General features: G+C 41.6%; 1 protein-coding gene across 1 annotated transcript; it reads left to right on the top strand.

Annotated features, from left to right (window-relative positions):
- Positions 1–1,406: 1,406 nt before the first annotated feature.
- On the top strand, positions 1,407–16,931 carry LOC135228871 (zinc finger protein OZF-like). Its single transcript, XM_064278014.1, has 3 exons — positions 1,407–1,426; positions 1,879–2,001; positions 15,188–16,931. The coding sequence occupies exons 1-3, from the start codon at positions 1,407–1,409 to the stop codon at positions 16,638–16,640; spliced, it is 1,596 nt and encodes a 531-aa protein (XP_064134084.1). The 3' UTR covers positions 16,641–16,931.
- The last annotated feature ends 1,129 nt before the right edge of the window (positions 16,932–18,060 follow it).

Here is an 18,060-nt window from a genome sequence, read left to right as displayed (position 1 = left end):
ACACAACAAACTAGAAGGTAGAACAGAAGCACCAAACGTGTCATTAGGCCAATTAACTGGGATGTCTCATGAATCCATGGTCATAAACCTCTAAATCTCATGAGATTTAAGCAGCCTCAGCAAGAACTTTTGTTGTTGTTGTTAGTGTTGTGAATATATTACACAAATTTTGCTAATTCAACTTTTTACAGGTTCCAACTTACCGGTAGTTATTAGAATAATCGGCCACGCAACACTGCCCTTAATCAATGTGGTATTTCTATCACCTTTAACCCCATCTCATTTTCGTTTTCCTTTCCCTCTCACCTCAATAACCACTAATGAAATTTCTTCTCCACACATTTGCTTTTCTTGTCTTTTTACGGAGCCCTGGTATCAGAGTGGTTAAGGACTCGACTGCTAATTGAAAGGTTGGCGGTTTGAACTCACCAGTCACTCCACAGGAGAAAGATGTAACGGTCTGCTTCCGTAAATATTACAGCTTTAGAGCCCTATAGGGCAGTTCTATTCTGTCCTATAGGATTGCCCATGAGTCAGAATCGACTGGATGGCGGTGGATTTGGGTTTGCATTTTTACATCAGTCAAGTCGTACAGTATTTGTCCTTCTGCGATTGACTTATTTCACTCAGCAGAATGTCTCCCAGCTCCATCTGTATTGTAGCATGTGTACTGATAGTTCATTTCTTCTACATTTTGTTTATCCGTTCAAATGTAGATGGGCATTTATGTTGCTTCTACTTTTTGGCTATTGTGAACAGTGCTGCAATGAACATGGATGTACAAGTCTCTGAGCCTCTGCTTGCAAGTCTTTTGGTTATGTAAGTAGGAGTGGAGTTGCTTGGTCACATGGAAGTTCTATTTTTAGTTTTTGAGGAACCACTACAGTTTTGCTGGAGGGCTTTACCATTTTGCATTCCGACTAGCAATAGGTGTTTCCAATTTCCCTACATCCTAACTTGTTTTTTTTTTCCTGATTTTTTAAATTTGGCTATCCTAGTGGATGTGAAATGGTATGTCTATGGTATTGATTTGCCCCTCTGTAATTGCTACTAAAGAGCATCCTCCTATTGAGTTTCTTAGAGCTATTTTTTACAGAAACTTTTACCCATGGAAGCAGCAGTCAAGAAATCAAATGATGAATTGGGCAAAACTATTGCAAAAGACCAGTTTAAACTGTTAAAAGCAGAAATATCACTTTGAGAAATAAGGTGCACCTGACCCAACCAATAGTATTTTCACTCACCTCATATGCATACAAAAGCTGGAAATGAATAAGGAAGACTCAAGAACTGATGCCTTTGAATTGCGGTGTTGGTGAAGAATATTGAATATACTGTGGACTGCCAGAAAAACGAAGGAATGTGTCTTGGAAGAAGTACAACCAGAACGCTACTTAGAAGCGAGGATGGCGAGAATTCGTCTGACGTACTTTGACTATTATCAGGAGGGAGAAGTCCCTGGAGAAGCGCATCATGCTTGTTAAAGTAGACGAAAGAGAGGAAGACCTTAAATGAGGTGGATTGACACAGTGGCTGCAATGATGGGATCAAGAATAGCAATGGTTGTGAAGATGGTGCAGGACCGGACAGTGTTTGGTTCTGTCGTACGTATGGTGACTATGAGTTGGAACCTACCTGATTGTACCTAAGATCAGCTGTGATTTTATATGCTTATTTTTTTCCTACTCGTGTGTGCTCTGTTAGACAAATAAATTGCAAATATGCAATGCTCAATGCTTCCTTGGTTTGAATGCTACCTGGCCATATCACCTGCTTTCCTTGATAAATTCATGAATATTTTCATTGCTATTTTGTTTTACTTTTTCCCGTATATCCAATGAATGAGATGAATCACTAGTTTCTGTGTTCCTGTTGGAGTCCTGCTGCTTCTCCTGCTCACCGGAAGCGGAAGTGTGCCTCCTTGGTCGGCGTCCGTCCGGCTCCTCCGGTGTGTGGCAGCAACTGCTTCCTGGAGGCCTTTGTGTGTCGGTGCATGGACAGGTGAGGTGGTGGGAGCTGCCCAGACCTGTGCTGCTAAGGAAACGCGGAGACATGTAGGGTCCCGGGCCTCCTGGGGGTTCGGGTCGCTCCGGCGTCTGAATGGCGCGTCCCCATGTGTTGTGGAGACACAGGTGCGCGGTTACCTTGAGCTGCTCCTCAGCCCTCAGTCACTGCTGGCCCCTGCGTATATTTACCGTTTACTGAGCTGTTTCTGGAGGGCTGGGCACGGGGTCGAGGACTTCGTCTAAGGGACCTTCTCTGAGTCTCCAAACACCACTGCCAGGGAGGGACGATTTGTAACGTTTTACAGAAGTCTAATAATCTCGGAGAAATTTAATACCTCGCGCGTAGACAAATATCTACTAAGTAGCAGTGTCTGAACTCAAATGCAAATCTGTTGTTACTTCAAGGGGCATAGTGATCACAGTCTCCCTGCCTGAAACGGCTCCTCTTTCTTTTCTGTCCTTCATCAGGCAGGACTTTTGTTGATTATTAGTGGTCCTGGGGAAATGAAGATTGTGGCGAGGACTATAACCTCCTCCTTTAATGGGTATATGTATTTAGGACTGATGAACAATCAACAAACATGACTTGGAAATAGTACGTAGGTTTAGGAGCATGTTTATCCCAGTTTCAGGAGGAAACCATTTAATACAGGTAGCTTTCGAGGAATTTCTTGGGCGTTAAGGCAGAAATTTTCATCACGATTGTGTGAGAAACCATACAGCCGGTCGTAGTTGGTCCGATATAAAATGTGATGTTGCTGAACGGTCTTAATGCAGGCGACGAACGATTTATTGAGATCACACACCCTGGGTGTGTAGTCTGTGCTAGATTGGGTACTGGGAATTGAACTGTAACCTAACCACTCGGGTTCTGGTCCTGTCTTATTAGCTGATTGAAATAAGATGGACACTGATTGCAAGGGTAACAGAAAGTGGCAAGTTTACTGTCTGCATATACAAGGAGCACCTGGGGTCTAGTGACCTTATGGCCACGTGCTGGCTGACTAGGGGAGCTGGGGAGCTTTTGGTTTTCAGTGGCCTCAGGGGTTGGGTTTGGTACCTGGAGTCTTCTGCTTTTAGCCCTCCCCTGCCTATATTGGGGTGGGGAGAGGGTCAGGTGAAGCATGTGATCTCAATCTGTGCATGCTTCAAGGCATGACTAGGGCTAGTCAATGGACCCAGCCAGTACCTGCTGCGACTTCCTGCTCAAAACAAGCTTGTGGTTAGCAAGACAAAGAGGGGAGGGGGGAGGGGGGAGGGGTGTTGACTGGGGTTTTCAGTATGGCTGACAGCCTGTTTCAGAACCACAGTTTCTGCTACCAAAGAAGCACAGTCCTTAAAAGGTCGACGGCTTCTTGGAGCACAAACCCTGCATATTCCTAGAGTCAGAGCGGCGAAAATTAGGAATGAAGGGAAGATGGGAGGCCCGTGTAATGCCACTAACCCATATACTTCAGATCTTAGAGGGTCAGCGACACTGCAGTGTTGAAAAGGTCCCTTATCTTGTATAATAATTACTTTACACAGTGAAAGAGTGAAGTAGGGCGGCCCTGGGTAGCTGAAAAGGTTCAGATTATTAGCGGAAAGGTTGGTGGATTGAACTCACCCAGATGTGCCTTGAAAGACAGGCCTGTCTATGTGCTCCTGAAAGGTCACAGCGCTGAAAACCCTATGGAGCAAATTTCAAGTGTCTGTATTTCAGTGTCCTGTTGGAGAAATTATTGAGAGTGCCAGTGCTTAATCTTTTTTAAAGTTGCTATGAATTATAGTTCGTGTTTTGTGTGTACATATATATTTATATATTGGTATGGAAGAAGCCTTTTTTTCACATATTAACAAGGTGATCTAGATCTAATTACATTAAAAAACCAATTCTTTACGCACTGCAGTTCTTGAAATATGATTTTATTTCTTTTAAGGTTGGTGTGAAATCTTAGAAATACCAGTTTTCCTCTCAATATCCTCACAGCATCTAAAGCTCCCTCCTTTCACTTATACATTCTAACCAAGAAATTAAATTTCTTTCTTCTTAATACTGTCATTTCATGGTATCTGTGTGTGTTAAAATATATATAACAATTCTTTTTCCTTTTTCAACCATTTTTACATGCAGAATTCAATGTTAATTGCTTTCACCATGTAGTGCAACTATCACCTCTATCAACTTCCAAGATTTTCCATCACCATTAGAAGAAAGTCAGTGTCGCTTAAGCATTAACTCCAGTCCTCTCTCCCAGCTCCCACTAGTAACGATTTGGTCTCTATATACTTGCCTATTACAGATACTTAAGTGGGACTGTACAAGATTTATACTTTTGTCTCTGACTTGTTTAACTTAGCATAGTGTTTTCAAGGTTCATCCATGGCGTAACATTTATGAGAACTTAATCTCTTTTTGTGACCGAATAATATTCTATTTTTTTAATCCATGCGTCTGTTGATGGACATTTGGGTTTTTTTTTTTTACACTTTTTTGCTATTTTGAATAGTGGTGTTTGAACATTGGTGTAAAAATAGCTGTTTGCATCCCTACTTTCAAGCCTTTTGTGTATCTACTTGTTAGGTATCATTGAGGTAATTTTAGACTCATGGTGAGACCACGTGACAGAGTAGAGCTGTAGCGTAGGGTTTTTTTCCTGTAATTTTAACGAAAGCAAATGATGGCGTCTTTGCCACAGAGGCGCTGGGGTGGGTGGAAACTGCCAACTTTTGTTTTCTTTAATTACATAATTTTATACTTTTGTTGTGGAGAATATACACAGCAAAACATACACCAATTCAACATTTTCTACAGGTACCGTTTACTGACATTGATTACGTTTTTCCAGTCACACAACCATTCTCACTGAACTTTTCTGAGTTGTTCTCCCCTTAACATAAACTCAGTGCTCCCTAGGGTTCCTGTCAGCTCTTCTGAGTTGCTGTTGTCAGTTTGATCCCACAGACACAGTTTTCTAAAGAGCAGAATGCTCAAGGCTCATTGTTTACTACTTAAGCTAAACTATTGTTCGATTTTAAGAAGACTCTAACGGATATTTTTGGTTTAAGGTTTAAAGATGATCGCAGGGCAATAGCTTCAGGGGTTCATCCAACCTTCTTGGCTCCAGGAAGCCTGGAGTCCATAAGAATTTGAAATTCTGTTGTGCATTTTCCCTCTTTAGATCAGGATTCTGCTCTAGAAGTTTCGATGAAGATATTCCGTAATGGCAGCCAGGCACTCTCCTGTTCTTCTACTCTCATGGCCAGTGAGGCAGCTGTTCATGGAGGCAGTTACCACACATTCCTTATCCTCCTCCTTTTCCTGACTCAACTTTTTCCTCGGTTGTTCCAGGTGAATACAGACCAACTTTTGTGCCTTGGATGGCAGCTTGTAAGACCCCAGGCACCACACAGTGAACTAGGAGGTTAAATCACTCAACACGTTATTAGGCCAGTTAACTGCGATGTCCCATGAAAGCGTAACGCTCAACCTCCAAAGCAAGGAACCACGTCCCATGAGGTATATGGTTGTTCATCAGCAGCCTCAACATCTGCTCTTTTTGTTGTTATTCGTACCGTCAGTCTTTTGGTTAGCAAGTGGGTACTTAACCATTTGCACCATCTGCACTCCTATAAATGGAAATTTCTGGGTCATAGGCTATTTGTATGTTTAACATTTTGAAAAACAGGCACACTTTTCCACAGAGGCTGAACCATTTTACAACCCACCGGCAATTTCTTCATATTCTCCTCAACTCTTGTTGTTTCTGATAGTAGCCATCCTCCTAGGGATGAGGTGGTGTGTCTTGTGGTTTGGGTTTGCATTTCCCTAATGACAAGGGCATTCATCATCTTTTCATGTGTTTATTGACCATTTGCTTATCATCTTTGGTGAAATGTCTCCTACAGTTTTTTGCCCGATTTTACAATTGTTGCTGACACTTAGGAGGTCTTTCTCTGTCCTGGATACTAAACCCTTATGGCATGTATGATTCCCAAATGCAGTGAAACCTGCGAAAGCTGGAACCTCTAAGGTGGAAACCTGTCAGAGTAGGAAAACTCAAATATTTTCCATTAAAGAAGTGACCAAAAAATGGCAAGGCTGCGCTGTGTAAAAGGCGGAAAAATTGCAAGACCCAGAAAAAGAAGGCAATCCTGTCAAATTCCAGCTCTCACAGGTTTCGGTGTATTTTCTCCCATTCTGTAGATTGTCTCTTCCCTTTGCTGAGAGTCTTAATTGATCTGTTTTGTCTTTTATTCCTTGAGCTTTTTTCTATTGTAGCTCAGAATCCATTGTTGAAAGCTAGTGTGTGGAGAAAATAAACGTGCTTTTTTTTTTAAACTGTAAAAATATTGTATGAGTCAAAAACTTTAAAAATGCGTACAATAAAACCAATCATTAAACACAACTCTTAATCTCAACATAGTGTTGAATAATGTGGTGCCTTCTATTTTCCTTCTCTACACATAGATATTCTAGAAGTACTCCCATTCTGGATGGGACTTTCCTTTGGGGACATTACTGTTGTCATATTACTTCATGTCGAATTCAAGCCTTCATTCAAAACTACTGAATTTTCCTAGGTGAGAATCTAAGAAATGCTCCTCAGATACCATGGCAATATCAGTTTTGTTTTTTTTTTTTCAGCCAAGAAAGCTTTTTAATTTTATTTGGTTCTTTACCCTCTCTCTCTCTCTCTCTCACACACACACACGGTAGTCATTTAATTTCTTCTTGAACAAGACAGGTTAAACCACATGAAGTTCCATGTTGGCGTTTTTCAAAGTTACCAAAAAGGCAGGTTCTCATGCTTCCTCCAAATACGCCTGGGTGTTTACAAAGATCTAAAGAATTCACTGTAACGTGTACAACTATAAGCAGTGGTTCAGTTAAAATAAGGGATGTCTTCACTCAGGAGAAGTCTTCACACAGCCTTGAAAGTCAAGCAGAAAAAAAGAAGCTTTTCATCCAGAAGTTGACTGTAATTATCAGCCCGTGGTCTGCATCAAGCTCGTCTAGTCCCTTAGTACAGAAACCAAATGTCTGCTGTCAGACGTTGGAATCTGTGCCAGGAACCATTAATTATTTGCTAAAGGCCTCATCCGTGCCAACACTCTGCTCTTCCTCTCCTTTAGCTTGCAGCTTCAGAAGTGGGAATGCAGCCTGTTTCATAGGACACAGTGTGATTGTTCGTGGCCAGCAGAAGACGGCCCACAGGATGAGATTCAGGCTCTTGGGTACCAATGGACTCAGACACCAAGTCCTTCCCATAGCCCACCTGGAACACTAAGGACTGTAACGCTCTGAAACCTAACGTGTCCAAGACAGAGCTTTTAAAATCTCACCTGAACAAATCTACTTCTCACCTGGCTTTCCCAGCCGGTAAGCTGCACCCGCCTTCATTCATTCACTGCATTCAGGGAAACAGTCCAAGCTACCGTGAGAGGGGAGCTCCCTTAGGAAGGCAGCTCTGAACTTTCTTCTCCTATTTCTCTTTTCAGAGGAAGGTACAGTCTGCACCCAGCAGCAAGAGGCAGATATCAACAATGTAAACCAAGCCAACTCTCAATCACATCCAGAAAAAATCCACATATTTTACCCTCTCTGGCAAGACCCTCCACATCTGACTTAAATTGAGAACACCCTCATATTTCATAGGCTCTTGACATCTTTTTAGAAAAAACCTTTTCAGACATGTCAACATTTTCCCTGCCTTTCGGCCTTCACACCAAGTATTTCTGCTGATTAGAGGAAAACTTTTAAACTCTAGGAACTCAATAATTCCTATAATTCTTGTCTCACTTCAAATGTCACCTCTGCAGAAAGTGCCCCTCCTGTCTCCTCTGTTATTCCCACTCATTTCTATGTTTAAATGTCATTGAGGTTTCCAGAATGAGGTAAATCCAATTGAGGTTGACATTAACCTTCATCATGCAAGTAGAAACAAACTGAGTGCAATGTTCCATTTCCCTATGTGACAGACTTTTAGCAAGCCCAAAACTGTGAAGCTCTGCATTGTGCTGCTGGCAGCTTTCATGCCCTCTCTGCTCTGTTGGTTGCTTAAGGGTCTGGTGAGTCTACTTGAGCTGTGATGCCCACTAGCCAGGTGCTGCTATTTCAATTAAAAGTAATTAAAACTAAAAGTAGAGTTCCTTCATTCCACTAGTCATATATTCTGTGGTGAATAGGCACATAGGGCTAGTGACTACCATATTGGGCTGTACAGAAACAGAACATGTCTATCTTCACATAAAGTACTCTTGGATAGTGCTGCTGAAAACTATATATAACAGGTAATAATCTGTGTGTGTCCTCAATGATCAGTGTCACAGGCCAGAAGGAACAAGAAGACAAAATACAGAGTGTCTGCCCATAGATTTATAGTCTAGCTTGGGAGACAGTTTTAAAGAAAGAATGAAAAACTAAGGATATGTGTTATCTGTATTAAAAAGACCTAACCCGAGAGTGAGGTTCAACTGCTTGAAAAGGGAAATTATCTCAGTGAAGATTCAGAAAATTGTTTTTTTTTAGCTACATGCAGTGCTGTGTAGAGCTGATATCATTTTGTATGGGTGGGAGTGGAAAGAGTATTTCAGTTGGGAAAACTAAATGTGTAAATCCCTGAGGCAGCAGAGAACCCAGTATTATCCATTCATTGATGGAAGACAGAGATGATTAAAGCAGAGAAAACAACAAGTGAGTGGTGAGGTTTGTGTGAGCTGGATTGGAACAGGTCGTTTAGAACCGTGCTGAAAACTCTGGGCTTTTGGAAGGCCCATGGACAGCCACTGATGGGCACTGAGCATTTCCTATGCCACAGATAGAATTTGGAAGTGACAACGATGATTGAATGATGTCAGGCAGGAGGTTGTTATGAACAAATTAGGGAAGACTGTGAGGAGGCCTAGACGTGGAGATTGATTGTGAATCAGGAAGATAGCCAGTGATACAATAGAGGTGTGGATGGATGAAAGGGCATCCCTTCATAGACTGCTCATTCCTGTACATCACTGAATGCTTCTCACCTTTGAATGTCAATGTGGATAACCCCCGAATCTGGTTGAAATGCAAATTTCGATTGAGAAATTCTGGGATGGGACTTGAGATTTAAACATAGTGAACAAGCTCCTGATTTATGCTGGGAATACTAGTCGAGAAATAATGATGTGAATTAAAATTAGCGAGCTGTATTACAGAAAATAAAAAAAAGAAGGATAACGTGTAGAGGGGAGACACTCGTGTAAAGATCTTGCAACGGAGAATTCATTGACAGTGAGACCAAGAAATGAAATAGGACTCAAGTTGGAAAGGGCGCAGGGAGAAAAGAAATAGGAAGTGAGGCACGAGAAGGGTCCTTAGTGAAAGCATAAAGATTTTCTGATTTATTTGTTGATCTATTTAATACCAGAAAGAGAAAGTGTTCAGGAATCCCCCCAGATTTCTCAAAATCTTAGTGAGTGGTGTTCTCATGGTTTGAAAATGAAGGGGGAGAAAATACCAGAAAAGTCAAGGGGCAGAAAGAAATGTTAGTTAATTCCAAAGGAACAGAAAAATACTGATCAGATATTAGTGTCATAAATAAGATGAAAAAGTTTTAGAAAAGCACAGTGAAAGGTTTTTTACAGCACATAACTTAAAAATAAATGAACCATGATGAGTTCATTGTCAATATATGAAAAGTATGTTCTTTCTTAAAAATTCATCCATGTAAATGTCAGATAACACTGAGATTTGATATTAGGAACAAAGATACATAGGTAAGCCCACAACTTGAACATTGGATCCCTAAGTCCCTGGAGGAAATCAGGTTCAAGTTTGGCAGCCTGGCCAGGCCTGGTTGCTCCTCATGCTGTGGGAGAGGTAAATTCCTCCATCTGTGATCTTGCTGCAGAAAGGAGAAGTCTGGGGAGCTGCCTGAAGAATGCAAGTGTGTGCTGTAGGGGCTGGAGCCTGTTCTGCCTTTAGTGTAAAGGCCCTCAGGGTGGAGCATTGCCCTGAGCCTGGTAGGAGGCCAAAGGCCTGTCACTCCCTGCTTCCTCAACACTGTTTCCTCTACATCCTTCTTCTATTTCAGGTCTCAGGTGTGGTGCAGGGAGAACTAGTCCAGTCCAGGCAGCTGGGGACCTCAGGCGACCCTCTGGCACATCCATCAATCACAGGGAAGGATTTCAATTGCTGTCACTGGTGTGTGGACCAAACATTATTCATCTGCCTCCAGACTGCCCAGGCCTCTGCTTCCAGTCCTGTCCCTCTTCCTGGAAGTGGCTTCTTGGGGTCAGAGACGTCATTCCATAGACGCCCAGAAGCTGGAGAAGAAAATGGTGAGTTCCACGCAGAACTGGGTTATCCTTAGCATTATGTGGGTGAGGCTGGATCTGAATTGTTGGGGAAGCAGCCGTGTGCTGCGGGACTGTGGTTTCAGTGAAGAAGACAGTGACAGAGGAGACTGAGGAACTGAGCCCTAGGAGGCACCCTAATACCTTGCTCCACTGTCTCTGGGCCCTTCATCCCTACATACATGGCATTTGAAGATTTGAATACCTGGTGTCACCTTCCTTATGTGACTCTCAGAGGTAGCATCACACGGTGTTAATATCCCCACCCTACCCCCCGGTTCTTGGTGTTCTGTGTTGAATGACAGAGTGTTCTCTCCTGAATCTGAAGACGGAGCAGCTCTGGCTGTGGAGGCTGAGCCCCGACCCTCTAGAGCCATCCTTGTCCCATGTCTCTGAACAGTGTTCTTGAGTCTCCCTAGGCACTGGAGCACTTTGAGTCTTAAAAGGATTGAGAGGTATCATACCAGTTTCCTCCACTGCTCAAAAGTGTAAAATTACTCAGCATTTCACTAAGATTAAAAGCCAGATTCTTTTCAGTTGCCAAGGAGTTCCCCCGAACATGATAAGCCCACTGACCCCAATCACCCGTCCAGATTCCTAATCCGGTTTTTCATCTGCATTGCATTCTGCTCCAGCCACGCGGGGCCTTTGGCTCTTCCTAAGACATCCAAGACACCTTCACACCTTCTGACCTGTGCTCTGGCTGTTTCCTCCTTCTAGAACGGTTTCTTCTCAAAGACCTGAATTCTTTTATAGAACATATTGCCACATGATAGTTATATATACATGTTTATGTATTTAAATTTACTGTCCCCACTCAAAGAATTTACTATCCATGTTCATCTGGGTGTTCGTTTTGTTCACTGCTGTATCTGCTTTGCCAATGTGCAGTAGACTCTGTGTCAGTAGTACCTGAATCAATTTTAATGAATGAATGTAGCCACTTAAGGGTCTGGAGGGAAGAAGTCTTGTCTGAGACACAGGGCTTTGCCAGGAGAAGTATGTCCTGGTTGTATGAATTGAATAGAGTGTTTACCTTTGTCTCCTCTTCCTATTATCCACGAGGACTTCAGATCATCGAGTGGGTTTGGGTTTTTGTTTTATTTTTTTTGTGGTGTTATTGGACGGTAACAGCAAAAATAACAACAAAACTGCATGCATATGGACAGAAATGGAGTTGTCAGCAATTTAGACTTTAAAGAGAAATTGACCTGCATTGTGATCCTGGCTCAGCAGAGTTCCATGTGGGAAACACTGAGGATGTGATTAAATGATCGTCTCTAACTTTACTCAGCTATGCCCTGTCTGAAATAATATCTGCTTAGAAGAGTCATGAAAGAAAAATCACAGTTGCTCAGTACATGGGACATTTCATCATTATTCTATAATAAATACCAGGGTTTTTGCTGAGTTTAAAATATATAAGCTCGCCCACTGCAGTGGAGGAGACCTTTGACTTTGGGCTCTGGTTCAAAGTTGTTGTGACCCCACCATACCAGGACGGATTAGAGATGTCATAATCTGCTCACGTCACCATTTCCCTGAGAAGAGGAGTCTTCTTTCTCTAAAATTACTCTGTTTTAGCACTGAAGGCGTCTTTTAGCAGCCTTTTCTCTCCTCTTGACACGAGGAACCCAAAGGATTGCTGCTGTTTCAGAAAGGTCACTCTTACAGACCAGGGGATTCCAGTGGTCAGGGTTCAGGTAGTCATGGTTAGGTGCCTTCCAGGGGCTGCGCATGTGAGAGAATTCTAAAGCACAGCCCCTAGAGGGCTGGTGTGTAAGTCTATTTCTTAGGCTTCATAGGCAATTTAACCAGTAAACTCTCTGCATTTCAGCTCTACTTATAATATTAATTTTTTTGTAGTAGAAGTTATACCTAACAAAATGTTTGTCAATTCAACAGCGTTTACATGTATACTTTGGTGACACTGATTACGTTTATCATGTTTTACAGTCATTCCAATGAAAAACCAAACCAAGTGCCATCAAGTTGATTCCGACTCACAGCGACCGTATAGGACAGAGTAGAACTGCCCACATAGACTTTCCAAGGAGTGCCTGGCGGATTTGAACTGCTGGCCCTTTGGTTAGCAGCCGTAGCACTTAACCACTATGCCACCAGGGTTTCCAAATGGAAATGGTAACCTTTTGTCACTGAGGAAACACAAGGGCGTGCTGTCCTTGTTTCTGTAGAGGTTGTGCTCCTTGTCGTCTTCTAACATTAGACTGTGTTTGTGGACCTATCACATTCCCACCTTGGGCCTTGGTGCTCTCTGTTGAATGAGAGTCTCCTGACTTGAATCAGCCACATGCTGACCTCCAAGAGTTGAAGAAAATATGACCAGCTCAGTGTTTCGGTTGCCAGTGTGTTGATATTGGCCCCTGGTCCTCTCATGGTTGTGAGAAACAAAAGCAAAACTGCCCTTCTGCAGTGTTTACCAGTTACTATACATCATCCTGTCTCCACCCGGTGCTTTATGTTTTGTTGAGTGTGTTCTGGTAGGGCTTACGGAAGGAGTGGTAATTGTTTGTTCACAAGGAAGTGAAGATCTGAATGAGAGCATTTCTCTAATGTCTGCTATGTTTTCTAACCATTCCAGAGTGTAAAGAGAGAGGAGAATACAAGTGCAATTGGTTGCAGTCGAACTGTAGAGAGATAATTTCAGTGCTGGGCGTCTGTGAGACAGAAAGCAATCAGTGAGGAAGTGAATGTAGTTAGTGAAGGGACGAGGCTGATGGCCATACCCTAGAGTAGACCTTGATAGTACACAGAACCTTGTGTCAAATCCCTAAGAATTCTCTGTTCCCCAGGACTGTCAGCCTCACCCTTCATTCTTGTACACACTGAAGTCCATGGTACCTTGCTGATGCAGAATGTGTCAATGTTTTAGGACTCAGTGGTTGTTGAGGATGTGGCTGTGGTCTTTACCCCGGAAGAGTGGGCTTTGCTGGATCTTACTCAGAGAAAACTCTACAGAGATGTGATGATCGAAACCTTCAGAAACCTGGCCTCAGTAGGTAAGAACAGATTCCTTTTTTTTTCTTCTTTTTTCTGTTATTCCTTTAGTGAGCAAACCTCTTTTACTCATTAACTTTACTCCAGAATTTGGGCTGAGCAATGAGAATGAATCATTAAACAAAGCAGGCATGGTCCTTTGGTCTATAGAGCTCATGTATCTTGGCTTCTCCGTGAACACAAAGCACTATGTATTACACTTAGCTTTCACTTCTCTTGTGATTAAAAGCCTTGAGGCTCTTGAAGTGTTGTAAATGTAAGCATTGGCTTTAGGGGTCACTTTGGGGTACAGACGGTATTGTATTTTGGGACCACGTAGAGTATTACTGTGTTGATTACAAGTTTGACATGATTATTTTGCTGCAAATCAACCCACACCTGTCTATCTTCAGAGACCCTGAAGAGCAAAGTATTGGCTCAATATCAAGGAACTCCTCATTACTCTTCACTGCCTTCCCTCATGATAAGCGTTTCTTCATGAGCACCATGTCAGCGCTACACATTTGTTTTCCCAGAGACACAACTTCACGGAAACCTGAGCTTCCTTTTCTGACTTTAGTGATCCTTTCACAGCTGCGGTCATGCGGATCCTTTTTCTCATTTAATGTTACATGTATATCGTGTCCAATATCTTTCTACTTAGCTCTAATTACGCTTATTCATGTCACCATTACTCTCAAGGTTCCTAAAAGTATGTCCTAGTAAATTGCTTCTAAACCATTGGTAAAGTGCTGAAACCGTGAAATGTGGCTACGTCTTTATTAACAGTGGTCCTTTTTCCCCTAATAATTTCTTTCTGTTTGTTTCATATCGCGAACCTCAACTTGAATTATTGGGTCAGATTTTGGAAACCTTAAGGATGGAGAAAAGTTACCCAGGAAACATATAATGATGCGATACATAAAAAATAACATCTGGTCGTCCACGTTAGGAGAAATCTCTGAATTACATAGTAATAAAGATGATCATAAAAACCAAGAGAGACGTTTGAGGTGAGTGTCATTCAAAGAAGAGAAAGCGGTGCTTCACGAGACAATCCTGAGTTGTGATGACCTTAAAATACACATTCGTATGTTCATGTGTGTATACCAAGGTTTCCAACTGTTTCACAACAGTTCAGTAATTGTAAACATAAAGAAGGTTGGTGTACGCATTGCATAGCCTCCAAACCTATTGCCTGTTGGATTTTGACCTGAGCAGAGAACAGTTGGCGGTGCCCTGCACAAACACGGTGTCCCACTACACCGCTTTGAATGTGTGTTTCTCGTCATACTCCTGCTATTCAGGATTCTGCAGCAGGTTCCTGAAACTTTTTTGGAATCCATGCAGGTGGGATTATTCACAGTACTGTGCGGAGCGACACGCATTGAAACCTATGAGATTGCCTGCCATCTTTGTTCAGGGCCCTGTGGTGTTTCCAACACAGGTTTAAATCCGATGGGCAGCAGATATTCAACGCAAACACTGCCCTTATTTACGTTGGCAATTTTTGAAGTAATACGAACCAGTTCGAAGCCCTGACATGTACTCATACATATATAAATATATATGTGTATGTATATTTGTATATGTATAAACTTTGCTGTAAACTTACGTGTTCAGGGAATTTTCACAACTTTTTCATAAATGTGTGTCAGACATTGAGTATTTGAAACATATTTCACTTACACACAATGATCAGAAAGCCTCATATTTTAGAAAAACAGTGACAATTATGGTAGTATTTCTGCTAGATGATTTAAGCTATGAAACAGGAGAGAAGTCAAGCCAAAAACTGCGTGTTCACTTTGTTTGGTAATGAGGAAGTGGAAATAATTGATTTCCAACATGTTACCTGTTTTTAACAGAATTCATACAGTAGAAAACCTCTGTGAAAGTAACGAAGGCAATCAGTGTGGGAAAACCTTCAGCCGGGTTCCAAATCTTACCGTGCAGAAAAGAAATCCTCCAGAAGTAAATCCTTTTGAATGCTCTGACTGTGCAAAAGCCATCATGGATCCCTCATCACATAACCACCATGCCTGTCAGTTTATTGCATGTAGAGAAGCCTGTGGTGGTACCACTCCTATGAGACCTCTTAGTGGCAAGAAACCCCGTAAGTGTGAGGTATGTGGAAAGGATTTCATTTGTATCTCAACTCTTAAGAATCCTGTGACAACACTCACTAGTGACAATCAGTATAAATGTAATGAGTATGGGAAAGATTTCTGTAGTTTCTCGTCCTTTTGGACACATGTGAGAGGTCACAAGGGTGAATGTAAAGAAAGTTCTTCTAGTGACCCTTTATCCCTCCTTTTCTCTAACAGAGATAAGCCCTATGAATGTAGGGAATTTAGGAAAGCCTTTAGTTTTTCCTCAGCCCTCACTGCACATTTAGGAACTCACAGTGAAGAGAGGCCTTACGAATGTAATGAATGTGGGAAAGCCTTTAGATGGCCCTCATACCTCACTAAGCATATGCGAACTCACAGTGGAGAGAGGCCTTATGAATGTAAGGAATGTGGGAAAGGCTTTAGTCAGTCAGGACACCTCACTACCCATATAAGAACTCACACTGGGCAGAGGCCTTATGAATGTAAGGAATGTGGGAAAGCCTTTAGTCGGGTCTCAACCCTCACTACACATATAACAACTCACAGTGGAGAGAAGCCTTATGAATGTAAGCAATGTGGGAAAGCTTTTAGGCAGTTCTCAGGCCTCATATCACATAGAAGGATTCATACTGGAGAAAGGCCATATCAATGTAAGGAATGTGGGAAAGCCTTTAGGTATTCTTCAGCCATCGCTTTGCATAGGAGAATTCATAGCGCTGTCAGGCCTTATGAATGTAAGGAATGTGGGAAATCATTTAAGTATTCTTCTACCTTCACTTCACATATAAGAATTCACAGTGGAGAGAGGCCTTATGAATGTAAGGAATGTGGGAAAGTCTTTAGGCAATCCTCAAACCTCACTGTACATAGAAGGATTCACAGTGGAGAAAGGCCTTACGAATGTAAGGAATGTGGAAAAGCCTTTAATTGTTCCTCACATCTCAGTAATCATAGAAGAACTCACAGTGGAGACAAGGCATATAAACGTACACAATGTGGGAAAGCCTTTAGTCAGGTCTCATTCCTCACTAAACATACAAGAACTCACAGTGCAGAGAAGCCTTATGAATGTAAACAGTGTGGGAAAGCCTTTAGACAGTCCTCAGACGTCGTGACACATAGAAGAGTTCATACTGGAGAGAGGCCATATCAATGTAAGGAATGTGGGAAGGCCTTCGTGATTTCTCGTCCTTCAGAAGACATATAAAAACTCATCGTGGAGGACTTAGGAATGTCAGGAGTGTGAGAAAGCCTTTCCTTGTTCATCACACCTCATATCACATATAAGATCTCACTGTGGAGAGACTACTCTGTCTAAAGGGGGGTGTTTCATTCTTAATTCTGTAATTTCAAACAGCAAATTTCTGAAAGTCAGTGATAAAAGAACAAAGTTTCTCAGTGTGTAACAAAGCAGTACTACCTCCAAGAAGGAGTCATTCGAATTCCTTTGTGCCTATGAAAGTTTCATTTTCACTATGGAGTTGTCTTCATCAGTGTTTCTTACTTTCTCAGTCCAAGCCAAATTTTACCTTTCGGAAAGTCCTTGACTATAACAAATAAGCCTGTAGGGACTAGCCAGGAGCAAATGTGGTTTTATATTTGTTAATATTTTTATGGATGTTATACAATGAAATGCACTCTTCTTGTATTTAGTTTAAGAGTGTTTTTTGAAAAAAATTATATTCCATGGGAATTCCACTTTGGAATACAAGCTGACAGTTCCTTCAAAATCTAAACACAGGCCTCCCATTCTGATCCAGCAGTAACACTCCTAGATATTTACCCACATGAGTTAAAAACATATATCCATATAAAAACCTGCTCACAAATGTTTATAGCAGCTTTCTTCATAATTACAATAATTGAAAGCACCCAAAATGTCATTGAATAGGTAAATGGGTAAACAAATAGTGAGACATCCATGCAATGGTGTATTATTCAGCGATGAAAATAATTAAGCTATCAAGGTAGGAAAAGTTATGGAAGAATCTGAAATCCACACTAAATGAAAGAAGCTGGTCTAGAAAAGCTACATCCTGTGTGATCCCAAGCCGATGACGTTCTGGAAAAGTATGAAGTGTAGAGGCAGTACAAAGATCATTGATTGCCAGGGGTTTGGGGAGGGGGAGGAGGAACGAATAGGTGGAGCCCAGGGAATTTTTACAACTGCGTAACTATTCTGTAGGATATGTAATAATGGACTCATGACATTATGCATTTATCAAAACCTAACACAAAGAGTGAATCCTGATGAAGTCTATGTATTTTAGTTAAAAACCACGTCTCACTATTGATGTGCCAGTTGTTACAAACGTACCCCACACCACAGGAATGCAAGATGTTAATAGGAGAAACACTGGGTGTAGGTGGGGTGCATGGGGACTGTGTACTTGATGCACAATTTTTTAGTAAATACGTCTCTAAAAATAGTCAATTTCAAAACTATGAAAAATATGGCATCCCATTTTTGTTTGGGTTTTATAACAGAGGGTGCAGAATCTATCCAAGTTTCTGATATCTCTTTTGTATGAGCTAAGTAGGCATTATTTGTTTTTGTTTCTTATAAGTGAATTTAAAAACTATTGTAAAATACATGTAAAAAATAAATTTGCCATTTTAACCATCTG

Source organism: Loxodonta africana, chromosome X, assembly GCF_030014295.1.
Source record: "Loxodonta africana isolate mLoxAfr1 chromosome X, mLoxAfr1.hap2, whole genome shotgun sequence".
Lineage (NCBI taxonomy): Eukaryota > Metazoa > Chordata > Mammalia > Proboscidea > Elephantidae > Loxodonta > Loxodonta africana.
The sequence above is the reverse complement of the archived record's forward strand: the minus strand, read 5'-3'. Positions and strand labels throughout refer to the sequence as shown.